This window comes from Apaloderma vittatum, unplaced genomic scaffold (genome assembly GCF_000703405.1).
Source record: "Apaloderma vittatum isolate BGI_N311 unplaced genomic scaffold, ASM70340v1 scaffold16972, whole genome shotgun sequence".
Lineage (NCBI taxonomy): Eukaryota > Metazoa > Chordata > Aves > Trogoniformes > Trogonidae > Apaloderma > Apaloderma vittatum.
The window spans coordinates 59,168-72,807 of record NW_009702086.1 but is presented as its reverse complement, the minus strand read 5'-3'; the positions used below and the strand labels follow the sequence as shown (position 1 = coordinate 72,807).

Below are 13,640 nucleotides of genomic sequence, written 5' to 3'. Positions count from 1 at the left end.
AGAGCGGTGTTACTGCTGATGTGCAACTTCCCAGAGTATTTCCTATTCCAGATACGTCAGAAACATCCTAGGGAGGAGGGAACTGCTGGCAAATACTTTATCATGGGAACCAACTACTTGGTTTGTGCCACGTTAGGACTTGACAAGCCAGACTCTTTCAGTTTGGGTATGGGAATGGAAATCTCTTCAGGATGATCACTTGATTTTCTGGTGACTTAAAGAACTGACACGCATCATTTGCAGTGTTTAAATTCAGAGAGTTACAGAGAGATGTAGCTCGGAAAGGATCTTTGGAGGTCATTTAACCCAGCCTCCTTCCCAGAATAGGGTTACTTTCAAAGGTACATCAAATGTTTCTATAATCGTTTGGTTTGTGTTCTTGATACCATCCCTGTTACAGGGCTTTTTATTAGATTTTGTAAGATTTCTTGTTGCTACATTTGCTGGTTTTATTTCTGTGGAGTAGCTAATTCTTGTCAATGAGACCCATCTTGTAAAAATTCCAGGTCTACCTCAGCATCCAGAGGTGACTTGTCTTTGTGCTTCTGAAGCATGTGGTTACTCAGCAGATGCTTTAAAGGCGTATGACATTTCGTCCAGCAGATATTCCCAGTGGATCACAATAAACAGCGACTATGATATCTTGGTGGAGATCAGTGATCATGTAAATGACTTGTGGAGTCCTGACCCAGGCTGGCAAAGCTGTATTAGAGCCACTGTTGCTTTAATAAATCCCGCTTGAAAGGACAGAAGTCTCAATCTTCAATTTTAGATAGGCTATCTGGAAGGTTTATAATGTCAGAGATTGTAAATTGAGTATTTCTTACCTTTCACACTTTACCTTTGAGATTAAACCTTGCGGTCTTAGAAACTAACTCACGGTTATTACCTCACTGCTGCATTTCAGTAATGTATCTTGGCTGTCTTGAGGCAGAAGACAGAGCTCTTGGCATCCCCTCAGTACTGTAGATAAAAGGTATTTCCCACCTAAAGAGCTTGAAACTCCTTGCATTAGCAGTGAATAAAAACCTCTGAAGATCAGTAAGCTCAGCAATAGAAAATCAGAAACTGTGCCAGTATTTACCACAGCAGAAGACACTCCACACACTTGACGTAGGATCCTAATAGAGTTATGATTTGGAATAGGTGGATGATACTTTCAGTGTCAGTAAATTTTGCCTCCCCATCCGCTGTCTGGCTTTCTGCCAGGATATATCCATGATATAATAGCTGAGGTTAGTCCTACAGGCACTATGCAGCCTTGAGGCACTGGCTAGGAAGAGCATTGTTAGGTGCAGATTTAATAAATATGAACATGTAGGAAAGAGCTGGTTTTCTAGCAAGAAGGATAACAAGATGTGAGCATCACTTGAAGTAAAAACAGAGCCATAAGTAGCTGATATTTGCTGTCATCTGTCATCTGCAATTTTGTCACCTACAAATCTCTCCATCTGTGTTGCAGCAGCAGCTGAGTCCAGCTTCCTCAGCCTCCTCTGGAACAGCACTGCAACTCTAGATCTTCACTGCAAAGGGCTTTTCAGAGGAGAAATTAGGATCTCTGTTGCCTGAAGTTACTTCAACCCTAAATGGCTTAACAGTATCGAGGATCAGCAGCAGCACAAAAGCCAGGGCTTGGACCATTCTTGTTGGGAGGCAGCATTCCTGTGGTGCTGCCTTCTGAGCCAGACTCTGCTGATGTGAGAGACTCATGCACTGTTCCCTTTCATAGAATCATAGAATGTTCCAACCCCCCTGCCAGAGCAGGATCACCCAGGGCAGCCACACAGGAACGCACCCAGGCAGGGTTTGAAAGTCTCCAGAGAACGAGACTCCACACCCTCTGTGGGCAGTCTGTGCCAGGGCTCCGTCATCCTCACAGTAAAGAAGTTTCTCCTCGTATTGAGGTGGAACTTGCTATGTTCTAACTTAAACCCATTATTTCTTGTTCTATTGCTGGGCACCACTGAGAAGAGATTGCCCCCTTCCTCTTGACCCTCACCCCTCAGATATTTCTATACATTAATAAGGTCCCCTCTCAGCCGTCTCCTTTCAAGACTAAACAGCCCCAGTTCTCTCAGTATCTCTTTAAAGGAGAGGTGTTCAAGTTCCTTGATCATCCTTGTAGCTCTCTGTTGATCCCTGTTGATCCCAATAGATCCCTGTCTCTCTTGGATTGGGGAGCCCAAAACTGGACCCAATATTCCAGGTGTGGTCTGACTAGGGCAGAGTAGAGGGGGAGGAGAACCTCCCTAGCCCTGCTGGACACACTTTTCTTAATGCCCCCCAGGATCCCACTCGCCCTCTTGGCCACAAGGCACACTTTTACTTTTGCTCCAGCTCTTGAACACACAAATACAGTTGGCCAAGCTCTCTTAATGTTCGGGCTTGGTCAGTCTTGGAAAACGATTCACCAGTTGCTTCACCACCATTGCTCAGTTTGGTGTCTGTCTCCTCAAATGGAACTGGGAAATGTTTTTATTGTGGCAGATACCATCATTTAGATAGAAGGACCAAATGACGAAGTAACAACTTGTGCTCACAGAAGGTCCCGTGGTGCTTCTTACTACCACAAAGTCAGTGGTGGCCTTGCCAAGTTTTAATCCAGGTGATGTAATTACCTTCACCGCATTCACATTACCCCTGATAGTGTCTGTTAGCTCTGTTTTGGTTCTGTTCTGTAAGCTGTTTTAAAGCCAGCTTCTGTATGACATTCCAGAGGCTGCTGTTCGTCAGGGGTGAATAAACCCATTCTTCTGCAGGGGCTGGCATCAGAATAACTAAGAGGCGACTGCAGGCTATTTAGTGGGTGCCAGAGGCAAAGCTACATGACTGCCTGAGGTGCTGTAATTCTTGAGAGTATGGCACACATCCCAGAGCTGATGGCTCAGGGATACCTGCAAATAAAAAGAGCTATTTATGTTAGAGGACAGGTTTTAAATAGACTTCTTGTGCATTTGGAAATAGTTTGTGCCATAGTTTTGGGGTCAGCTGCCCTTAGATATGTCTCTGCCTTTGAGTTAACAGCCTACAGATATTATCTGTATAGGGAGGGATCCACAGAGCGTCTCTCTTGAGCCCAGGGTTTTAATCACTGTCATGTCTGATAACTCTTGCAAGTTTAATTTTAGTTGCATGCCAAAGAGGCTGAGTTAACCACTGAGCGACCAGCCCTCACAAGGGCTGAGGAGATCTGCTGTAGCCATGACTGGGAAAATAAAATATTCTTCCTATCTTCTCATTCACTGAGCATTACTCATGGAGCTCTCCTAGGCACAGAGGTGAATTCAATAGGTCTCTGTGTCGCTTAGCACAAGCCTGTCACAAGTCTTTCCTGTTTATTTTTAATTGAGAGGTGAGAAACTGGTGGCCCCTGTTTTGTCTGGTCACTGTACACTGCTGGGTGTGATGCGGGCTCTTCCATCTGCTTAAACAGCCCATTGCCTGGGGCCTGTGAACTGTTTCCAGATTTCTTTTCCTAGCTGTGAATCCATGCTTGTCCTTCCCACAGCTTCTGGGAACCCAAAGAAAAGTGGTATTTGTATCGTTACCACAACTGCCTCTCCCAAATAGTTGACCAGCCCACAGAGCCTGACCCAGAATAATATAGCAATCACTGAGGCTTCTTCCTTCTGAGGATTCACAGCCAGGGCACTTCAGACTCCATCCTTGCGAGTTTGTGTGCAGACATCCGAGAGAGCAGCAGGACAACAAAACCTGACCTATTCTGGCATCCCCTCCATCCCCAACCTTTTTGGCTTTACAAGCCACCCACCCTCTCTGTGGATGGAGAGGGAGGAGCACTGGGTTTGTTCCCAGCATCTTCCTGGCAGGGGAGGGCCACGATGGATGGCAGGGGTACAATTTCCCATGGCACGTTTGTAGAGGAGCTTCTCCTGCTGCCTTGCAGACTCCACCAGTGATGTGCTTGGATAGTTTTGCTCTTGCCTTTCTACACGATCAGCACAGCACTGGAGTACTTAACCATGCCCAGTATTACTGTGAGCAGCCCAAGCACCTTTCTGTCTTGTTTAAATGCAGTGCAAGCTTGTTTCCTTTAAGACAGATCCCGACAGCTTCCGAGACAGGTTGGATTTACAACCGTGTAACGATCCAATCGTGCATCAAAACTGATGGCAGAATTCCCGCTGGGTTGGCGAGAGCGGGCTCTGTACGCGTCTGTAGTTCACAGTGCAGATTTGTTCTTGCCAGGAGATGGGGCATCCTGGCTGTGGTGTCACATAATGGTGACACAGCCACAGTGCAGCCAAGTCAGAGGCCACCTGTCTTGAAGTGAGATATAGCCAGAGCTCAGAATCACCATTTGCATCCACCTAAGTCCCAAGGGGAGAAAAATATCTTTTAAATGTAAACTGCTCTACCTGCATGTCAGCGAGCGTTCAAGTCTGCTTCTGGTGCATTCTCAGACAAGGAAACTCATCACCTCTAACTCCTGTTGAAATGAGTGATATAAAAACCTACAGTTACATTTAGGCATTAATTTGTTGGCTTCTCTGAGTATTTGCTTCGCATCTCAGATAAATGATGCACACCACTAGTAATTCCATGTGTAACATTTCTGTTCTGATCTTTGGAGTACAGACTGATGCCTGAGAACCTCTAGGTCAACCAAAGTGAACGAGATAATTAGCAGATCCAACCTGGCTGAGCATTAGCTTGTTGGACACCCTGGCCCAGAGTTTGAGAAAGAAATTATTGCCAGAAATGACTGCTTTGCACCCCAGGTTGTTTTAGCAGCAGCAGAGAATGAAAGGTTATTAAGTAAGACATAGCAGATCTCCTGTATTACATGGATGTTATTATTCTGCTTTCCTTGAAACAGCAGAGCTGGTTTCCATTCTTAATAGTATAAAAAATGCAATGTTTTTATTATAGCAGAATTCCCCAGAATTACTGAAAGTGCTGTAGAAGACCTGAAAACAATTCTCTCTGTAAAAGCAAAGCCAAATCAGGATAATTATTACACTGCCACCACCCACTCCTGAACAGGTGTTTTTGATTTCATATTACCATGCATTCTTAGTCCCTGTAGGTACCATTTTGCATGGGAGTGCTGTCCCCAAAACCAGTGTCCTCTGAGCTGACCCTTCCCTTCCGTGAAAGCCTAAGACACAACTCAAGTGGCACGTGACACAGTTGGGAAACCAAAGGTGTTTGCAATTTAGTCCGCAAAGAAGTGTCGCTAAGCAATCCCAGATTTTCACCATGGAATAAAATGAAGCTGTTAAGTACCCTTCCTTCCCCTTTCCTTCCTTTTCTTGCACTCGTTCAACTGGCTCAGGCCCACTGGCTCCCTTTCCTGCCATCGTGATGCGTCTGGCAGGATTTTTGAGTATCTTTAAGCAATTCTTAAAGCTTATTTGGCCATGCGAATATATTTCACGAAGAATAAAAGCGGGTTTTGGAGCAAAGCGAGAAAAAACTGTCAAGCTACTGAGAAAGAAAAATTGTAGTTATAATCCTTCTGTTCATGGCCTCGAAGGCAGAGTCTGAGAACTGTCAGTATGTTATAGATAACCTTCATTTCTGTGCGTGAGTCCCCAGGATTATTGTTGTGTAGAGTGTGATTACTCCAGGTAAGTTACTTATATTTGCGGAACTGCTGTTTTAAGACGATGGTGGGTTATTTTCTCTATGTGAATTAAACAATAGATTCTTATGAGTGTGCAGGGTAGTTAGGATGAGCGCTTAATTGAGTGCGATAAAAGTCTTAACGAATTGTTGTTGTGCTGGAGTGAATGCTAAGGCAAATCCTACCTGAGTTTTAAACTCTTTTCTCTTCCTAGGGAATGCAGTCGGATTTTTGGTGAAGATGGTCTGACGCTGAAACTCTTTCTTAAAAGGACTGCTCCCTTTTCTATTCTGTGGACTTTGACTAACTACCTGTATTTACTGGCTTTAAAGAAGCTGACAGCCACAGACGTCTCTGCCCTATTCTGTTGTAACAAAGCTTTTGTCTTCTTGCTTTCTTGGATTGTGCTGAAAGACAGGTTCATGGGAGCAAGGGTAATGACATGCCTCATTTTCAACTCTCTCTGGTTTTCATAATTGCCCTTAAATCCATTAGCTATTGTGCTGCCATAGTACCATCACATTGTGGTATATATATACCATGAAACCATTTCTCATTTAATTTTATGATGCAAATCTAAGCCTGAAGATCAGTTAGAGATCTCAGACTCCAGAGGCAATTTGATGTGGGAATTGCAAGAGGCTGTTACATCTAGGCATAATTTGATGAGTTAGAGAACTTCCAGTTTCATATAAACCTATTCTGTCTTGGGTTACGGTGCTGAAGTACAGTCAATTAATTTTATTTTAAACTTAGTGATGAATGCTTAGGTTCTAACCAAAGCAATTTTCTTCCTTGTTTCAATGTGTAATGTGTTTTTCATGTATCACCCTCTTACTTTTTACACACACATGCCAAATTTGGCTTAAAAAGAATGAGTGTTTTGCATGAAGGTGTATTTTGCACTGAAGTGTTGCAGGACTCGCTGGCTGTGATATGGACCCTGCAAAAAGAAAAGAAAAAAAAAACAAACCTCAGGCAAGAAGATATGCACTTGCAACTGGGAGAAAGTATTTTTCCTGTGATTTTACACACACAAATCTCCTAACATGCAGCAATTTAAACTGTTGACTCTACACCTTGGCTGAGGAGTAGTCAAGGCTTTCTTGCCAGTCCTGCTGGTGCGGATTGCCCTGTTGAAATGGCTCAAGACCTGATGGCCCTGTTGGGTACAATCTTGATTGAACTATCCTGAACCTTGAACTTCATTAGGGACTGGCTGGGGCTGAGTGTGATGCCTGTAACCAGAAAGGACCACCAGCAATGAGATTTAAGTTCCATGGGAAACACGATGGATCAGGACACTCATCGGAATGAGTTTGTCTTTTTTTTTTTTTTAAATTAACACAGCAGCTTTTTTTTTCAATTCATAGTGTGATAGAAGGGTTCAAAAATGAAAGGAAAAGGCATCCTGGTTCACAGGCATCTGATCTAGCCCTTGGTGAAGCCACCTGTATATTTATTTCATATGCAATTTAAAATATAGTACTATCAGGTGAATGTGACCTACCCTCACCCTGCTGGTGACTAGCTCAAAGAATAGGCAGGGTTTGAAATGCTCATTTCTTCCCTACAGAAATTAACAGGAATGGTAACTTCCCTTCTCTACCCCATCATCATCTCAGATTGCAGCTGAGAAAAATACTAAAATATGTTCCCCTTCAGCTAATTTTGTCTCAAAGCAACCTCTTCCTAGAAGAGCAAGCATAGCTCTTGGGTTTTTCTAGCCTACTCTCTTAAAGAAACCTGGATGAAAAAGACTAAAGCTATTTTCAGTTATTATTTTTCAGTGCCTAAAAAAAAAGTTGCTATAAATATGCATTAGTATTAATACTGTAAACACCATGAGGTTTGCACAAAAAAGGCCTGGCAGAAGGAGCAAACAGCAAATGCTGCACATAAAAGAAACTGGGTTTTGCTTCTGACTGGCAGATTCTGGATGCACAGTGCTGGCAAGTTAATTAGCAGCGTTTTCCAGCAGCCCTCCTGCCAGAATAACACTTATAAACGTTAATAACCACTCAGGAAAGTGTTTGAGAACTAAAATACGACAAAGCAGCACAGACTCAGCCTTTTGTGCTTTGAATACCTCTACTGCTTTCAGCCCGAAGCCTCTCGGAGTGCAAGTGTAATTAGGTTATTTGGACAGCAAGGAGACAAAAAGAAATAAGGGCTTAATCATATGCTCGGAGCCGGTGTTTTTGCAAAAGCACTTAGCACCCAGGGGCACAGCCAGGTTTTCAAAGGAGCTCAGCTCCTCGCGGCATTTTCAGCTTCAGAGGCGGCGGGCGCTTCGGAGGCACATCAGAGGTGGCGATGCAGCTGGTGGCTCTGTACCTGAGACAGCTTTCATCTGCCTGGGCTTGAGAACCAGAAGGCTCAGCGGCAGATTCCCAGCATCACCAGTTCTGCCCGCCTGGCATTGCTGTGGGCAGTCTCCGAACTGCCGGATGGCTCACCGATCCCCTGCGTGCCCCCGAAAGCAGCTCCTGGCCGTGTTGGGGGGGGCCTGGATTTTCAGGTGGGCTGTCTAAAGACAAACTCGTCTTGATGGCCACCTTACGGTACGGCATGATCTCACCCATGGAAGCATTGACTGGCTGCAGAAGGGCTGCACGTGAAGGTTCCTGCTACCTGGAGCGTGTGTTCTGCACTGAGAGCCATGTGCCCTCAGTGGGGATGCTGTAGCATGGGAAGAAGATTGCAGCCAACCCAAGAGAGAAAAGCACCAGCTGGTGAAAAGAGTATCCATGTGAGAAGGACATATACAGAAATGACTATAAAGCTCTTATACCTGTAAAAATAGTGCAGGTAGACCTTTGGTACCTGAAGTACTACTGCTCTGCAAAGGGAAACATGGCACAAGCCCTGCCTGCACCATAGTCTTTGCTTGGACACTTCTGAACATCTCTGCAAATTGATAATGTATCCATGTTACACTGGGACTTCTGGAAGTGCAGGCAGCTTTGGCTCAGGGCAAACACAAATTTTTAAAGACTTCATGTATTTGAGTAGTTCTGTTGGCTTGTGTTGCTTTCTTTTAGCTGGGTGCTTAAATGTTCACATGTTTGAGCCTTTGTTTATGTTCCATCTCTGAAGCTGAATTAGTGCTTATTAGGTAGGTTGGAGTGGTTTGGGGACATTTTTCCCCAAAAAAAGGTTGACTCAAGCCTGGAGACAGGTTTCATTACTATAAGACCTCATTTTCTGCTGTGCTCAACGTGGGGGGAAAAACATTTTCCTGAGTGAAATGTTAGTTGGGGTTGCTCTTCTTCAAGGGAAGAAAGAAAAAAAATAGAGGCAGGCTAATTCCATTCCTTATCTAGGAGAGTCCAAAAGAAAGCTACTACCCTCTTCCATTAATTAAAAGCCTTGTTTAACAAGCTGTCAGCTACTACAACCAGGTTTGTTTCACTGTGACCTTACAGCTTAGAGAAGCCTGCAGAATATGCTCTTAGGTTTCTAAAGTAAACACATGGCAATTGCTAGGCAGAGTTCAACTGCGCTAATGCAGTGGTGTTAAATTTGCAGCAAGAGCTTTGAACATGAAACTTAAATAACGTTCTCGCTGTTTTCCAGTGTCAGGTCTTATTTATCTAATGGTTTATGAGATGGTGCTCCATGAGTGTCCATTTTAGTTGTTTCAGGAAAAAAAAAGATTGCTTGGCTTTCTAAATATTTGATTAAATTATGAAGCTGGCGCTCTAAATCTGGTGTGGTCAGACTGGGAAGATGTTTCTCCCAATAGGAAGAATTTGCTGTTGGGGATGATGGATACACTCATTTTCAGTAATACAAGCAAAGGACTTGTTTGCTGGGTCTGAGCGATGAGTACACCAGGAGTTAAATCTTGATCCTTTCCCTTGGAAGAAGGGATAACTACATTGGACTTTTCTGGTTTGCCTTGTGGGAGACATTGCTTGAAATATTCCAGCTGAAATATTCCAGCTGACAGCTGAAATGCTGCATCAGAATTTATGTGCAAGACAAGGTGTGTAGTGCAGCCTGAGATGAGAGCAGGCAGGGAGCGTAGCGGAGCAGGTCAGGGGGCTTCTGAAAACTGACAGGAGGGCTCCTGCTGATGTCTGCGAGGTCCTGGGTGTAATTCTACATTGCTTCAAGGCTGAGTCTTCTGTAGTGTTTGTATCTTAGGATAAGTTGTAAGGAGAGCAGCACTACGCAATTACACTGCTAATGAACTGCTCGCTGGACCGAAGGTAGGAGGGAGAAGCTGCTGAACAGGACTGAAGCACATTTTTCTAAAACAATTTTAACTTTGTTTTGCTCACAGGTCCTTGGGTAGATGTAAGTTCAGGGATCAAAATAAGCATTGCTGCATCTTGGGGTGAGGGTCTGTGCCCTGTGCCGAGTGTTCCCATTTAAGCACTGAAAATCCTCCTCAGCAGCTCACCGCTGGGAGCCCTAAGTCCAGAGATGGCAATTTTGGATCCACAGCCCTCCTCTGGATAAAGGGACTCAAGCCCTCCACCCAGGATAGCCTGACTGCTGGGATGTGTTATTCTGGGAAGGAGGAGGGGGAAGCCATTTGGTCCCCTCTTGCTAAAGCCCTTTCAGCTCTCCTAGAACCACTGTGTTACACCTGAGAGGCTGTGAGTACGTAAGTGACCCCAACCCTTGTCACGAAGTTGGGGCACCTGGCTTTCAAGCAACATTTCATGGTGAATTTGGAGGTGCCAAGGGTGCCTTCATGTTTAGGTGACAGCCAGGCAGCTTTGTTGACCTGTACGTTGGAGCGTGGATATTTTAAAGAGAAGGAAGGTGAGATAACAGACACGTTCTGCGGTTTGTGACCCTGTTTCAGCCCTGTGACAGCAATGCCGGGAGGGTGCCTGGGAGCCTCAGTTACTGGTAGAAGAGGGCTAACAGTGAAATACTTAAATCTGCACCCAGGAGATGAGTTCCCCAGTGAAGATGGTGGCCTAGATACTTACAGGATTTAACAGTGGTAACATTTTTACCTGTAGTCTCAGAGATTGGCTCTACCTTGGGGAGTGGATTTGTGCTCTCCGTTGTCCCCCATGTGTGGACACTTCTACCTGAGTCAGGCATGTGTCTCTGTCCCATAGCTCCCTTGAAACATGTTGTTTTCCTCTGCTGTTGAAACTCTTTCATGGGATTTTTGTGCTTTATTCCCACAGTCTGGCTCACATCTGCCTTGTGTGTGTATCAGTGGGTTTTCTGGGCCTATTGGTAAAATTATATGAGATATAAAAGTCAGACTTCTCTGCAAAAGGGTGCGTGATTTGATCAAGATACCTTTAAAGTCTGTGGTGTGAAGCTTAGGTTTGTTCAGCAGTAAATATTTCTTAAATGAAGTTTAATGAGGTTTTCCAGGAAGGAAGTGTCCATCTCACGTTGGTGTCAGCTCAGAGGTGCAGCAGCAAGAAGGTGAAAAGCCCTGCTTGGCTCAGCAGTTGAGTTTGGAAGCCAGTTGGTGTGGCAGTGTTGGCAAGTTGAACTAATTTCTTCCTTTGGGTGAATGGGGAGAGCCTGCCTTGCCTATCCACTGGGGAGTTGTGTGATTTAATGGATCTCTGGGATTAGAAAATGAGGTCTGAACCTTAAATGTTGCTGCTGTAACCACCAGCTTTGGGCATCTGCTTTTGTGCATCTTCTGCTCTACACCTGGCTCTAGTACATGAACAGCCTTTCTATAAGGATAAAATGTTCAATGTAATACCTTTTAAAAAATCATTTCCAAAAAAAAATGCTCGCTTTCAGAAATACAGGACTGTGATTTTCCACAGGTCTGAGGAAATACACATTCCTCTGCAGTCCATGGCAGATAGGTATTCAGTGTCTTTGAAATTCAGACTCCTTATTTAGCTGCTGAGGGCAATTAGGTAGAGGGAGGAGGTTTTTTAGAGAATAAAACATATTGGGATCACTGCCACGATACCATATAGTAAATTATTTTGTTCTTTTTCTTTGAAGCTCCTTATAAGCTCTGTTGGGGATTTTCAAGTGAGGCTAAAAACCTAAACAAGACAGTAAAGGCTTCATAAAGAAATTTGGTAATGTCTGGCCAAGAAAGCTGGCAGAACCCTTAGAAAATGCCGTGCACAGGCAGGAAGAACCCCTAGTGGTACGCTGCTTTTCCAAAATACAGGGGTCATTCTCCTGGAATGATGTTGAGGAAGGTCAGCTATCTGAGTGTCTGCATTTCAAGTAAAATTGATGGTGTTGCTAAGTATTTCTTTTGTTGTCTTACAATTTCTTGATCTTGGAGTTATAGCCCCAGAGTGGATGTTTAGCTTGTAAAATACTTAATGATGGATGTTCTGTCAGTAGGTCCCAGGAGAATTTACAATGCTATAGTTACATATTGCTATCGGTGCATACAGTTTCTTTATGTTTTACATCTCTCCCAACTGTACATAATTTTCCCTATTTAAGGGAAAGCAAAAAAATTTCAAGTCAGAGAAAGTAGCTAGTGACGCTCATTGAAACCCCACACAGTGGTGAAGTCTTTCTCATGTAATGAAATTGCACCAAGTTTTACGTTGCTTTGCTTTGTCTGTGCAGATAGTTGCAGCCATAATGGCAATCACAGGAATCGTAATGATGGCTTATGCAGATGGTTTCCAGGGTGATTCAATTATTGGGGTAGCATATGCCGTTGGATCAGCCTCTACATCTGCATTGTATAAGGTAGGTCCTAACTGCTTATTAGTATTCTGACACTCTTCAACACTGCGTGTTAAAAATGCACGAGTACTTAAGGAAATCACTATAAAACAAAGGGTTTATTTTACTCATCCCTCCTCCTGCATCATTCATATTGTGACCAGGCGATGTCATGATGTCAGGAAATCTACTAGAGGGGTAGATGCTAGATATTCAGAATGACTTCACTTTACGAGCCTTTAATGAAATCTCTGATGCTATGCTCACAAGAAGTTTAGGACCATGTTTTAATCATTTCGTGCCATCACAGTTTATCGACGCTGTTTGGAAGGGGTTTGCCATCTGTGACGGGGAGCGAGGATGCGGGTGGTGCCGCCTGCTCTGCACAGGGACCAGCGGCTCAGCCCCAGCTTGTCCCCCGGCTGCACTGCAGCTTTGCTTGCACATCCTGCGCTCGCTGGGCTCAGAGCCCACTGGAGACACCCAGGGCTTTGCCCCCTGCTTGGAGGTAGTGACTGCTCTTGAAGGTGAGGGATGAAGAAGGCAGGGACTCATCTATGTTAGAAAAAGGTTGGATTAGATGTGGCTCCATTTATTGGCAGCTCGGGGAGGGTGAAATGCGGGTGAGGAGGAGCACCTTGTCCCAGTCAGGGTTGTCCCGTGCCCTGCTTTGCCCAAAGGAATGGAGGACTTTGTGCAGAACTTTGCTTCCCGTGACAGGCGCATGAAGTCTAAAACTCCTCTCTCTCCTCTCCTTTGCAGGTCTTATTCAAAATGTTTCTTGGGAGTGCAAACTTTGGGGAAGCGGCTCATTTCGTTTCTACCCTGGGCTTCTTCAATTTAATTTTCATCTCTGTTACCCCAATCATACTGTATTTTACAAAAGTGGAGTACTGGTCCCCTTTCTCTGCAGTGCCCTGGGGTTACCTGTGTGGCGTAGCCGGTCTCTGGTTAGGTAAGTGATAAAAAGATTTACTCCCATTTCTAGATCTTCTCTCCTGCAATACAAAATTAGCCTCAGGAACAAACAATTGTCCCCCCTCAAGCAGCAGAGCTCTCTCACAGGTGCTCTTTGATAAATGATTAATATTTGTCATAAGAAGCCTTAATGCTAATATTAATAACATAAAATAAACAAGAAGCAGTCGAGCTAACTGACCACATTTCATCTTTGCATTCCTACCATAGCTTTATTGGTGTTTCCCACCAGCTTGATTGCTCTAAATCCAATTTCAAAGGGCTGCGTGTACCCAGTCAGTTCTTGGCACGCTCTGTTGGGGTTGGTGTATGCACTGGGGTTGATGTGAGCACCTTTCTGTGGGTGATGCAGGGCTCTAGGCAGAGCCCAAGCAGTTGTACGTCAGCCTGCAAAGGCTGGTGCTGTTTCTTCTCCCGTCGTCTT

General features: G+C 44.4%; 1 protein-coding gene across 1 annotated transcript in view; it reads left to right on the top strand.

Moving 5' to 3' along the window:
* Positions 1-13,640, top strand: part of SLC35F4 (solute carrier family 35, member F4) — a 62,564-nt gene that overhangs the window by 46,300 nt on the left and 2,624 nt on the right. Inside the window, exons 5-7 of the mRNA XM_009879413.1 lie at positions 5,805-6,024; positions 12,137-12,262; positions 13,001-13,193. Coding sequence (XP_009877715.1) covers positions 5,805-6,024; positions 12,137-12,262; positions 13,001-13,193 — 539 coding nt within the window. The remainder of the gene's footprint in view (positions 1-5,804; positions 6,025-12,136; positions 12,263-13,000; positions 13,194-13,640) is intronic.